Below are 13,778 nucleotides of genomic sequence, written 5' to 3' on the forward strand. Positions count from 1 at the left end.
ATTATTTCATACATTCTTATTTAAGCTATTCTGTGTAATATTTTTTTTGGGTATTTCAGAATGGGGTTGCGCGCATAGCTCCGTCCTTGAATCAAGTGTTTCATTCATAGATCAAGCGCCGACGGTTTTGTCATAGGCATAATGACTCGTGGTATTGAGTGGAAATATTTTACTTCCACTTCAATTCCTGCTCCGAAATTCAAGTTTATGGTTGGTGAGAAATCCGGCCCTTACTTTTCGGGGACTAAAGCGAATATTAAACATCGAGTTTTATGTTGTTGGACTATTCCAAAGGATTACCAAAGTAGGAGGGTCCTTGACATCCGTAAATTTTTCGAGGCCTAAAGCGCCGGCTCTGGCCCTTGGGCTAGTGGAAATTAATGGTAACGGTGGATGCCAGGGATCGAGCTCAAGCTCAAAAAAGGGAGCTCAAGCACAGCAACAGCAGGGGACCTAATCCGTGATGACCATGGTTATTGAGTTATAGGTTTAATCAATCTATTAGACGATCATTTATTTATGATGATAGTAAGACAAGCAATAGAAATAAATACAAGAGCATTTCGTACTTCGATACATGCACAAACATATTGTGTACCCAACCCGCAGAGGATGAGGAAGGAAGGAAGGAAGGAATGAACGATTAATCCATTTTATTGAATAAACATTGAACACTCTTCGATCTCCCTCTCAGTTGTGTCTCTTGTTTTACAAGTTTTTCTCTCCCCAAAATAAGCATCAAACTCTAAATTAAATGGAGCGCGTAGGTGCATTTATCTCTCCTTCAAGCGATTCGGATGGACTTGACTCTCGTCCGGACCAAAAAGAAACGTTAAGTTTCAATATCTGCCTACGTACTATGATCTTTCAAACAGCTCTCAATCCCGCCCAGATGACATTCCTTTTCTGCCCTGAAGCTCGTGAAAACAATAATTAAAAGAAAAGAGAATAAATTCTTTACATCGTTGATGTACATATTTGTTTCCTCTAAATCAATTACATTGCGCCACGTTGCAAAACAGTGGTCTCAATCCATAAAACGACGACATGGCGCAATATAGTTGATTTGGAGTAAACAAATATTTACATCGGTGATGTAAAGAATTTAATCTCAAAGAAAAAAGTGGGAACCGAAAATTAAAAGCGAAAGAGTCAGGAAGACATATGTCGTGAAATTTCTTCGAAATTAAGCAACCATATATTCAATGGGTCTAGATGGACCCCGTGACTTGGACCATTAATGCTTTGCGAAATATCGAGGAATCAGCACTAAAGTCTATCTTTCCGACTTTGGACCCAAGAAAAAAAGTAAGAAGAATAAAGGGAGGGAATTGATTTTCACGCTTTTTTTTATATTCACACTATCTTTTTATGTCTTTAGCGAAAAGAATATATACATTTTTAATACTAAAAAAAAGAGGTGTGAAAATCAATTTTCTAAAAAAAAGAAAAAAAAAAGCATGAGTAAATGTTTTCTTACTTGGTGAGATTGAGGGATCAAAGGGAAAGGACCAATCAAAAAAATTTCTTTTTTTCTACTTTTCTCTCCATTTCTTATCAAAATGCTCAATAAAAATAAGGGATTTTACAAGAAATTATAACCCTTTCTTTTCTTTTCGCATGAAACCTCTCCATCCAAAGAAGCTGTTGTAACTACCCTTTGGACGGAAGACACACACACATATATCCGGAGAACCTTTTAAAAAAGATATTGATTAACTGATTGCGGCAATAAAAATAAGAGATTTTACAATAAATCATAACCCTTTCCTTTCTTTTCGCATGAAACCTCTCCCTCCAACGGAGCTGTTAATGTGTGGTTGTCACTTAGGAGGAAAAGAAAAAAAAACAAAAACAAAAACTGGTAGATATTTTCTTTTAAACTTACCAAAATTCTATCTACCCACTTTCTTTTTCTTTTTTCTTTTTGCTAGGCGATCTACTTCTACTCATTTTCTTTCTCTCACTCTGGGTCGATTAGTTGGCATTTCTACTTTCGTTCATCTATTTTTTCAATCAATTAAACAAGAGGAATTTTTAGACGCGAGAGAAAATTAATGTTATTCCACTGTGATGCTCCCTATTGTTACCAATCGTTGGATTGTATGAGTAGATCTCAAACATTGATTGTCAAAACATCTCAGTAGTAAGTGAAGCCATATAATGCAGCAAGTGTAGCCACATAATAGTAATAAGTATATGTAAATTCTGTTTTTATGGTAAGTAATATTGGCCAGTGAATGGTCCGGATTCATATTGCTGTGAATGTGATCATTTATTTTCTTTCATGGACGTTTTTATGAACTGAGAGTCATGTATCCAGTAATATTTTTTACTGCTTGTGAACATACTATATGCCTTTCCGTAAATTTCGCGGAAGTTTCCTATGTAATAATCATCACACCAACCATGCAATTGTCTAAACCTACTGTCCTTCCATGTCGACTTTATGACTGGAAATTGGGACCCAGACCGACAAACAATTCAACAAATTGCGGGTCAAACAAATAATTGAGTGTTAACTTTCAACTTTTCAATCAACTAATGAGTGGAGCGTAGCCAAATATTTAGGTTGGTGGAAACACCATTAAACATGATTTTAGAATTTTTTATGTTTTACTTGGAACATAAAATTTGCTTCAATATACGTATAGATAACAGTCTTTTTGGAAAAAAAATATGTAAAAGAGAACTTTTTTAAAATTTGACAAAGATACTAATGTGTATAATCTTTTTATGCAAATTGCCGTCACTTTTATAAGTAGGTATAAAATTGCAATTTTTTAAGTAGGTTTGTAGAAAGCATACACCGTCTGTATATTACTTTTGGGGCACGTTTGTTTGACTAGGGATGCAAGTGTTATAATTAAAATGTGTGTAATTTTTAAATATAAATTGTCACAACCTTAATAATTTCGGGTAAAATTACAATTATTGAAAGTTGAGGGCTGCTACTCCCCCCCCCTGACACACACACCCCCCCGGCCCCACCTTCTTTTTCCCAATTTACCCCCCCCCCCCCTCTCTCTCTTCCTTTTTTTTTTTCCACTTTCTGCTTCTTTTTTTCCCTTTTCTTTTCCAGTTTTTTTTTTCATTTTCTTTCTTTCCGGTTTGAATTTTTTTTTCTTTTTAATAATAGGTTCAAGTCTAATTCTAGGCTTTGTAAAGTAATTGAAAGAAAAAAAGTGTTTCAATTGATCATGTTTATCCCACTGTTTTCTTTTTCTTTTTTTTGTCCTTTATAGATTAAAAAATATAGTTACGAAAATAAGTGTTTCAATTTTCAATCCGTTTGAACTGGTGCAAAGTTGTTATTTTTCTGATCATTTCATCCTAAATGGTCATAATAAATTTTTGGCTCCAAGGGTTTTCAATGGACACCCTAAGAGAGTCTTAAAACTAAATAATGAGTCTTAGGGAGTTTGTTGAAAAGTCTTAAACCAAAAAATTCATTATGACCATTTAAAATAAAATAATAAAAAAATGATATTTGCTCTGATTTAATTGAATTGAGAATTAAAGCACTTAATTCTTGAATTATATTTTTAAATATACAAATGGTGTATTTATAGAAATTAAATAAATAAGATATAAGTAATTAAATAAAAAAATAAATTAAAAAGTATGGGGGACCCGGGGGCTCTGCTGCCTCCATTGACATAGTAGCCCCTAAAACGTTTCCGTTTTAGTTATAAAAAAATAGAACCCATCCATTTGCAATCCTATGGAGTATAAACGTGATTTGAAGCAACATACTACTGAATCAGTTAAGAGGATCTATGCTAAATAATGGTTAACAAATTTATAAAATTGTACTATAGTTAAAAAAAAGTAATCCTGAATATAATATTTGTATTATGGATTAGTATGTCGTTTGCAAAATACATTTCGTAATTAGTTCCCGAACACTAATTGTAATCTTAATGAATTTTTTGCTTTACGACCTTTCAACGAGCAACCTAAGACTCATTATTTAGTTTCAGGACTCTCTTAGGGTGTTCATTGAAAGGCCTTGGAGCCAAAAATTTATTACGACCATTTAGGATGAAATGATCAGAAAAATAACATCTTTGCACTGGTTCAAACGGATTAAAAATTGAAACACTTATTTTCGTAATTATATTTTTTAATCTATAAAGGACAAAAAAAGAAAAAAAAACAGTGGGATAAACATGATCAATTGAAACACTTTTTTTCTCTCAATTACTTTACAAAGCCTAGAATTAGACTTGAACCTATTATTAAAAAGAAAAAAAAATTCAAACCGGAAAGAAAGAAAATGAAATAAAATGAAAAAAAAAACTGGAAAAGAAAAAAAAAAAGAAGAAAAGAAGCAGAAAGTGGAAAAAAAGAAAAGGGAGAGAGAGAGAGAGAGAGAGAGGGAGAGGGGGGCGGGAGAGAGAGAGAGAGAGAGAGAGAGAGGGGGGGCGGGGGTAAACTGGGAAAGGGAGGTGGGGCCGGGGGGGGTGTGTCAGGGGGGGGGGAGTAGCAATTTACTTGAAAGTTGCAGGCCGTCCTCCTCCTCCCCCCCCCCCCACAAACTCTGCACACACATACAATCTGTGCACAGATTGTGCACAGATTTCGTTATAGGACCCACCACGAGTTCCACACAAATCATCCGAGCCATTCATTAAATGTAAAATATTTTTTCAAGGGTCCCCATAAAAAATAAGCTCAATCCGATACATATAGGTGATCAATCCAACCATATAACTTTTCATTATCCGAAAATCTGAATAAAAAGTTAAATGGTTGGATGAAGCACCTATAGGTATCGGATTGATCTTATTTTTTACGGGAACCATTGAAAAAATATTTTACATTTAATGAACGACTCGGATGATTTGTGTGAGACCCGTGGTGGGCCCCACAATGAAATTTGTGCATAGATTGTCTGTATGTGTAGCAGGGCGCCCCTCCCCCCGCCCGAGCCACTGTTTATGGGTATTGATTCCCTTTGCGCAGACTGCACGGATAGGTGTGTGAAGCTCTGCAAAAAGATTTGAGTCATTCTCAAACAGTAATGCTACACAAACAGATTTTATACACAGATTTGTTATGGGGTCCATTACGGATCTCACACAAATAATTCGAGCCGTTCATTAAATGTAAAACATTTTTTCAAGAGCCTCTGCGAAAAATCAGCTCAATCCGATACTTACAGATGCTCGATTCAATCATTTAACTTTTCATTCGAATTTCAGGATAATGAAAAGTTAGATGATTAAATCAAACACTTATAGGTATCGGATTGAGCTGATTTTTCGCGGAGGCCCTTGAAAAAATGTTTTACATTTAATGAACGACTCGGATTATTTGTGTGGGACCCGTAGTGGGCCCCACAACAAATCTGTGTATAAAATCTGTGTATGTAGCATTACTGATTCTCAAATAATTTAGAAACCAGAAAGTCTACACACACAGAGCAAATCTATGCACAGATTGTGCATAGATTTCGTTATGGGGTCCATCACGGGTTCCACACAAATCATCCGAGCCGTTTATTAAATGTAAAACATTTTTTCAAGGGTCCCCATAAAAATAAGTTCAATCTGATACCTATAGGTGCTCGATCTAACCATATAACTTTTCATTATACGAAAATCTGAATGAAAAGTTAAATGGTTGGATGAAGCACCTATAGAAATCGGATTGAGGTTATTTTTTACAGAGACCCTTGAAAAAATGTTTTACATTTAATGAACAGCTCGGATAATTTATGTGGGACCCATGGTGGGCCCTACAACAAAATCTGTGCACAGATCTATTGTGTATGTAGCAGGACTCGAAACTAGAAAGTTTACACACACAGCAAATCTGTGCACAGATTTCGTTGTGCAAGTTGTCCCGAGAAGAATTTGCCCAACCGAATAATTGGAGTTACTTGGGTTGTGTTTGTTTTCCATTTTAGTTTTCAATTATTACCATATTTCTTTCTTCAATTATTATTTTGTCATCCCTCTCTATCTCTCTACTCATTACTCTTCTCTCCAATCACTACCATATTTTTCTCTCCACCCACTACCAAAACTAAACTAAAAGAAAAATTTCACTGACCTCCCTTAAGGTTTCTGAAATGACACTGCCCTCCCCTCCTTTACCTGACAATATACCAAGAAACCCTCCCTCCGTTACCAGCAAATTAGAAAATGGATGGAGAATGTGATGTCATTGTACTATACTTTTTGCAATACCTATATTATACTCACCAAACTATTTACCCCTCTCATTTATAAAATATAAAATACAAACATCACTATATTTTGTGCTCATTTCACTTTGAGTTTTTATCCTTATTTAAAATGATTCACATTTGTTAATTTTCTGTCAAATTTTTGTGAATTATTAGTTTGTCTCGATAAGAGAAATTAAAAAAATAAAAAATTAAGACTTTTAACAAATATTTTGAGAAATTCAATATTTTGGGTAAAAGTAATAATTTTATACTCTTTTGATTCCTCTCGTTAAAGCAAATCAATAATTACAAAAATTTAACGCAAAACTAGCAAATACGAAAAAAAAAACAAATATTAACAAAAATCAAAAAGCCTAAAAATCCTACAAATAAGCCCGCACGAAAAAATTCGAATATGAACAAAAACTAAAAAGCCTAAAAATTCCACAAACAAACCCCGTAAAAACCAAAAAGCCTAAAAATCCCACAAACAAGCCTGCACAAAAAAATTCGAATATGAACAAAAGCCAAAAAACCTAAAAATCTCACAAACAAATTCCATAAAAACCAAAAAGTCTAAAAATCCTACAAACAAGTCCGTATCCTCATTGCTAGCAATTAAGAAAATGTATGCACATGTACATTATCTAAACTGCTGGCAATAGAGGATACGGGCTTGTTTGTGGGATTTTTAGGCTTTTTGATTTTTATTCATATTCGAATTTTTTTCGTATTTGCTAGTTTTGCTTTAAATTTTTGTAGACTATTGGTTTGTATCAACGAAAGGAATCAAAACAGTATAAAATTATTACTTTTACCCAAAATATTGAATTTCTCAAAATATTTGGTAGAAGTTTTAATTTTTTACTTTTTCAATTCCTCTTATCAAGACGAACCAATAATTCACAAAAATTTGACAAAAAATAAATAAATTTGAATCCCTTTAAATAAAGACAAAATCTCAAAGTGAAATGAGCACAAAGTGCATTGATGTTTGTATTTTATATTTTATAAATGAGAGGGGTAAAAAATTTGGTGAAGGTAATATAGGTATTGTAAAAAGTATAGTACAATGATATCACCTTCTCCATCCATTTTCTAACGTGCTAGTAACGAGAGGACTGTGTTATTTTAGAAACCTCAAGGGTAGGGGTGTTACGAACCCGACCGGACCGAAAAAGACCGAAAAAATAGAACATTTGGTTCGGTCTTCGGTCGGTCCAGGGCCATTTTTTGGGGGTTCGGGGTGGACCGAACCGAACTAACTAGGTTCGATTCGGTCTCGGTTTTCTGAAAAGTTATACGTACCGAACCGAACCGAACCGACTACGGACCGAACCGACCGAATAATATATATTATATATAATTATGAAATCGTTTTAATCTTGACCGTCAATCTATTAATGTTTTAATCGTGACCGTCCACTCCTCCCAAACCCTACTCTATTTGGCATACTCCTTCCACTCCTCCAAAATCAGACCACTCACGCAGCCACTCCATTTCCCCTCACTCCCTCAGTTCTCTCCCTTCTCTCTAACATTAAACCTCCGTGCTCCACCAGCGCCACCGTGCTCCACCAGCGCCGTCCTCGCCTCCGCCGCCCCCATCACGTACGCCGCCTTGTCCACCATCCCCGATTATCAACATCGGCACCGCAATCGATCTCCATCCGCCACCACTTCGGTAAGCAGATTTCACTCTCTAGTTTGCCGCCGCCCTCAGATCTGTTCTCTCTCTCTCTCTCTCTCTCTCTCTCTCTCTCTCTGAGTCTCTGTCTCTCTCTCTGTGTAACGGTGTAAAATCAGAAAAAAAGAAAAAGAAGAAGAAACGATGTTGGTGTGCAGGATTCGAAGGTGAAGACCAAAACTGAAAATCGGGAGATCATTTACGCCTTTACGAGAGTGAAATATGTAAACAAGAAGTGATTTTTTTTCTCTCAAAACCGTCTTCTTTTTTTTATAACATTTGTAGAAAACTCATACAGAAAAACCGAATTGAAAATCGGTGAAACCAATTTTGATCCAATCGCAATCGTTTCTTCTTTTTTTTTTCCTGATTTTACACTGTTTTTTTTTTATCCGATCTCTCATGCCTTTTTTTTTTCTTCCTGATTTTAGTATTATGTAAATTGTAAAGAATCATTTTTGGATACAGCAGATTTTTTCCAGATCTCGAACCAGCAGGAAAAATCAGTAGATTCTTTCCTGAGCTTGAACCAGCAGATTTTTTATTTTTTCCTGATCATCTCGAACCAACAGATTTTCTTTTTTGATTTTTAGATAATACTGGGCTAAGTTCCGTGGCGCTACGAATCACCTGATTTTTCATTTTCTGTCTGCAGCTATTGAGAGAGATTTTTCAAAGGTGTAGGGGCACACTGGCATTGGTTGAGCCCAAGCTTTAGACTCACGTGGAATTTCAACCTCGACGACGCCAACAAAATGTCTGACCATGAGCTTGACTATGAGCTTGAGGTATTCAATCTCAAAATCCTAGTTTATTAGTATTTGCAATATACTTTTCGTATGAGCATGAGGTGATGGACTGAAAATAAGATTAGTACATGAACTTTAGAGTTTGGAGCATGAGAACACAGTTTTTAAGTTCATATACAATTTCATCAGATTACTGCCTGAAAATTAGAGTGTGATTATGTTCATTGTAATTTGTTTTAGATGGATGATATTGATGATGATGATGATGATGTTATGGATGATGCTGCTGAGTTTGATATTCCTCAAAATGCTGAATTAAACGATGATCAAGTGCCTGAAATTGAAACTAAGGTTGAGTCGAAAAAGATTGTTGGTAGTATTAGTAATAAGAGGGCTGCTTGTTGGAAACATTTTTACTTTATTACCCCAGAAAATCATCCGAAACCTAGGGTTGCATGCAAATGGTGTCGGAAGGATTATGCATGTCATTCGAAACTCAATGGTACAAAATCACTTACTCATCATCTAAAGTTTCAGTGTTTGAATTATCCCATGAACAAGAAATTCACGGGTAGTAGGCAAAAACAATTTAGTTTTCAAAAAAAGGAACACAATGGCGAAACAAGTGCAAACCTTGTGCCTATGACCTTCAGTGTTGACGCATGTAAAAGAGCGCTAGCGAAGATGATAATAATTGATGAATTGCCATTTTCATTTGTTGAGGGTGAAGGATTCAAACAGTTTATTGAAGTTGTTCAACCAATGTGGAAGCCTCCTGGTAGGCTTGTGATGGCCAAGAACTGCATGCTTATTTATGGGGAGGAGAAAATGACATTGAAACAAATAGTTAAGCATCAAAGGCTGTGTCTTACAACGGACACTTGGACTTCAGTCCAAAATTTGAATTACATGTATCTTACGGGACATTTTATTGATGACAATTGAAAATATCAAAAGAAAATTTTGAATTTTTGCGTAGTTCCTAATCACAAGGGTGATACTCTTGGTAGGATGGTTGAACAATGCTTGTTGGATTGGGGGATTGATAAGTTTTTAACTGTTACGATTGATAATGCATCATCGAATAGTCTTTTGATTGCTTACTTGGAGAGAAAGACCAAACATAGAAAGACCACCATTTTAAATCACGAGTTCTTGCATGTGAGATGTTCGGCACATATCTTGAATCTAATCGTACGTGAGGGATTGCAAGAGATTGATGACCCAATTGGAAGGGTGCGAAATATTGTGAGATATGTGAGGTCTTCCCCTTTTAGAATGGCAGAGTTTTGGTCTTGTGTTGAAAAGGAGGGCATTACATGTAGACTTAAACCTTGTTTGGATGTGTCTACTCGTTGGAACTATACATATTTTATGTTAGAGAGGGCTTTAACTTATCAAAAGGCTTTTGATCGTTTATGTGATGACCCGTCCTTTAAATTAAATGTAAGAGAGGAAGAGATTGATGAGGCGTTTGATGATGTTGATGGTTTTGAGGGTATGGGTAGAATAATTGAAATTGAGAAAAGAAAGAAAAAGAGAGGGAGAGGGCGGAAGGAAAATGTTGGGGCTCCATCTTCAAGTGATTGGGAAAAAATCAAGTTTTATGTAAAGTTTCTTCGAGTGTTTTACCTTGCAATTTCGAAATTTTCGGGTTCTTTGTATGTCACTTGCAATGTATTTTTTGATGAAATGGTGTTGATTCAACAAGATATTGTGAAGTTATGTGAAACCGATGATAGAGAATTGCATGATATGACACTTGGTATGCGTGAGAAGTTTGATAAGTATTGGGGAGATTTTGATAAGATTAATCAAATGTTGATGTTTGCGGTTGTTCTTGACCCTCGATGCAAAATTGGGTTTTTTGAATATTGCTTTCGAAATACTTTGGGATATGATAAGACGGTGGTTGGTGAGTTGACGGATAATATAACAAATGGAATTACCCGTTTATTTGAATGGTATGTGAAGAATAATGCAAACTCGAATGTGCGTAACCAAGAGGTTGGGGGATCATCGGACAAAGGAGATTTGGATGGAGTTGAAATGGAGATCGGTAGTCATAAATCTTTGAAATCTCAATTTAAGATGCACATGCAAAAGGAAACTAACATGGCATGCAAATCTGAATTGGAAAAGTATCTTGCGGAAGCCAGTGAGGATAATAGTGACAAATTTGATGTATTGCGTTGGTGGAAGTTAAACTCCTCTAAGTATCCAATTGTTTCTCAAATGGCACGAGATGTGCTAGCTATCCCTGTGTCCACGGTTGCTTCCGAATCCGCTTTTAGCACGGGCGGACGTGTGATTGATCCTTATCGAAGTTCTCTCTCTCTGAAGACCGTGGAAGCTCTTATTTGTACGCAACAATGGATAAGGAAACCAACTAAAATCAATATAAAAGAACAACTTGATGAGTTGGAGCAATTAGATTCGGGTACTACTCTTTTTAGTTCTTGATTTCTTTATGTTATGTAGTTCTTAAATATCTTTTACGTTAAATGTCTTAGTTGTTTGTTTTTGTTTGTTTTTTTCTTCTTATGTTTGTAGTTGTCTTGAAATCAATTGATAACGATTAAGGAGTTGGTGGCAACCGTTGCATGCTGCAATTGTTTTTTCATGGTTGAGGTAAATCCTAATCACATATACATTTTTTTTTGTTTGTTGTAATTTTTTTTTACTACTTTTCGTTTTTCATAGTGTTTACTGTTTTTTATGTTCAAAATGAGAGCTAGATTGTTGGCAACTTGGCGTATTTTGAAGTATGGTGGTGCAGTTTTCAAGCTGGGGATGGTTCTATATTTTGCTGGTTGACTTGTTCTGCATTTGGTAGCATTTTGTGATGATAATGACTGGGATTTCATGGGATTTTGTTGACATTAGTGTTTTGAATTTGGTAGATTTTAACTTGAACTTGAAAGTATGGTGGTGTTGTTTTCTGACGGACACTTTAACTGTATTCTACTAGATTGTTGGTATTTTGTGTTTTTGTGATGGCTCCTTCTGTTTTTTGAAATTTGGGATGGCTGCTTCTGATGTTGCCATGACACCTGGGGTTGCAAAAACTTATATAACAGTGATGCTAAGGATTGCAGAGTTAGGATTCTGGGTGTAATTTTTTATTTTTGATGCAAGTATGCTACTGCTATTGTATTGCGAAAGTTAAGTAGTTGGTTTCAAACTTTCAATAGGTCTTTTTCTTTCAAATTTTGAAGGAAGGCCACCACTGCCAATGGGAAATTGGAAGTTCTCATGGGTTTACAGGGAACAAAATCGTGTAGCTCACAAGCTTGCTTCTTCAAGTTTTGATAGGAATTCTGGTATTTATCCAGGTTGTATCCCGCCTGGAATTGAGGATCTCATTGCTAGAGAAAAACCCCCTTAGTTTTTATTTTATTTTGTTTTCTTTTTCTTTGTTTGTCATTTCAAAAAAGAAGAAGAAAAAGTTGTGAACAAAAAAAATTGGCTGATTGGGATCAAAAAAAACAAAGAGATTGGCCCAATAGGCCACTAACATGAGGCTTTTATTTATTTGTGGTAGATTGGGCCATGTGAGCAAAAACTCTTCTTTTGTCATTTTCAAAAAAAAACAGGTGAAATTGGCCTACAAACAAAAAAATAGCTTTATCAAAAAATCAGAAGCAATGGGCTTATTTTTGGCCCACTATCAATTTCTTTTTTAATTGGCCCATTTTGAATTTTTTATCTTTGGCCCAACTAGGCCCAATTCGGGCAGCCCGAATTCCCCGACCGGACCGAATTCACCCCGAACCGAATTGGACCGATTGTATTTTCGGTCGGGATTGGTCCTACCAATTTTTTCCCCGAACCCGATCGGTCTTCAATACCGGTGGACCGAACCGACCGACCCCGAACCGATAACACCCCTACTCAAGGGAGGTTTCTGTTCGTGTCAGAAACCTCAGGGGAGGTCAGTGAAATTTGCCCTAAACTAAACTAAAATGCCAAACAAATTGGTCTTTGTAACCAAAAAAAGTACTTAGTCCAATCATTCTTTTTTTTTTTCCATTCAAAATTCACCATTCCCCATTCTCAATGGATTTTGAGTAACTAGTAGACAGTTCGATTAACCACTTACAGTTATTTGATAAATTGGGCTGATTTTTTTAAAGGCACTTTGAATAAATATTTTAAAATGAACAAACAGCTCAAATCATTTGAGCCTTTGAGGCCCTGGAAAGGGCCCACACACCCATCTCGCATAGGAGGGATCTGTACCCATATTTTTATTGTTTTTCAATTCCAAGATCACTAAAAAAAATTGATTCACTTGACCCGTTTTATAATTTCATTCATTTGTTTATAACCAAACCAAATCAAACTCAACAGAGCATTGTGTCCCATCAATTAGGGTCGGCTAATCCACAGCCCACTTGTAGTTTTTCATAAAAAAAAGCCACTTGAATTTTTGGGGGTTTTTTTTTTGGTTCTGTCCTCACCCACACAACCACCACCAGGACCAATCCTGTGGCCACCGCTACAACTGCTTGCCGCCGACCACCCCCAGCCCCTCCCTCCACCGCCCATTGCTCACCACCATGATTAGTCTAATACCCTACAATAACCGCCACAAACACCTGTGAGAAACCCATGGTCGTTGTCCCTTTAGGAAGCCATACCTTAACCCATACTAGGTGTTTGGTCTACTCACAAGATCCTGGACGTTCGTGAAACTCCAACTCTGTCGCACCTCACCATAATTCGAATACCAATGGTGCAAACAAAAGAGAGTAAACCTGTGATTTCATATAGCATCAATGACCAAACCAGAGGCGAATGTATGATAATACACTAATATATTCAATCGTAGGACGACCAAGAGAAGACAAATGCCTGAATATTGATGGCCGAACAAGCACAATGAGTTCGACTACGTGAGGCCACGTATTAGGATTAGAATGAAGAGGCAAGATAAGAGTAGTGGATGGGAAAGAAGGGTAGCGTAGGGAGGGGAAAAGGCAGGAAGGAAGGTAAGCACGCTAGAGAAGGGGAGGCAACAATGCTAAAGGAGTGCTGGTGGCGCAAAACATGTTGAACCCAAGTGAGAGGTGGCGTGCAAGAGTTGAAGGCAAGGGGCGGGAGGGGTTGCAGGAAGGCTGAACGGTGTAGGGATAAACAGGCGCCTAAACTGTCGAAACAT

The 13,778-nt window shown here is 36.4% G+C and overlaps 1 protein-coding gene across 1 annotated transcript; it reads left to right on the forward strand.

The window, feature by feature from the left end:
- The first annotated feature begins 8,571 nt into the window (after positions 1-8,571).
- Positions 8,572-9,559, forward strand: LOC131331462 (zinc finger BED domain-containing protein DAYSLEEPER-like). Its single transcript, XM_058365410.1, has 2 exons — positions 8,572-8,653; positions 8,855-9,559. The coding sequence occupies exons 1-2, from the start codon at positions 8,621-8,623 to the stop codon at positions 9,557-9,559; spliced, it is 738 nt and encodes a 245-aa protein (XP_058221393.1). The 5' UTR covers positions 8,572-8,620.
- The last annotated feature ends 4,219 nt before the right edge of the window (positions 9,560-13,778 follow it).

This window comes from Rhododendron vialii, chromosome 6a (genome assembly GCF_030253575.1).
Source record: "Rhododendron vialii isolate Sample 1 chromosome 6a, ASM3025357v1".
NCBI classification, from domain to species: Eukaryota; Viridiplantae; Streptophyta; class Magnoliopsida; order Ericales; family Ericaceae; genus Rhododendron; species Rhododendron vialii.

Bases quoted from the DNA above. Each gene is read 5' to 3' on its own strand.
- LOC131331462 (XM_058365410.1), top strand. From the start codon at position 8,621: ATGTCTGACCATGAGCTTGACTATGAGCTTGAG. The intron at 8,654-8,854 runs GTATTCAATCTC...AATTTGTTTTAG, and splicing joins AGCTTGACTATGAGCTTGAG to ATGGATGATATTGATGATGA.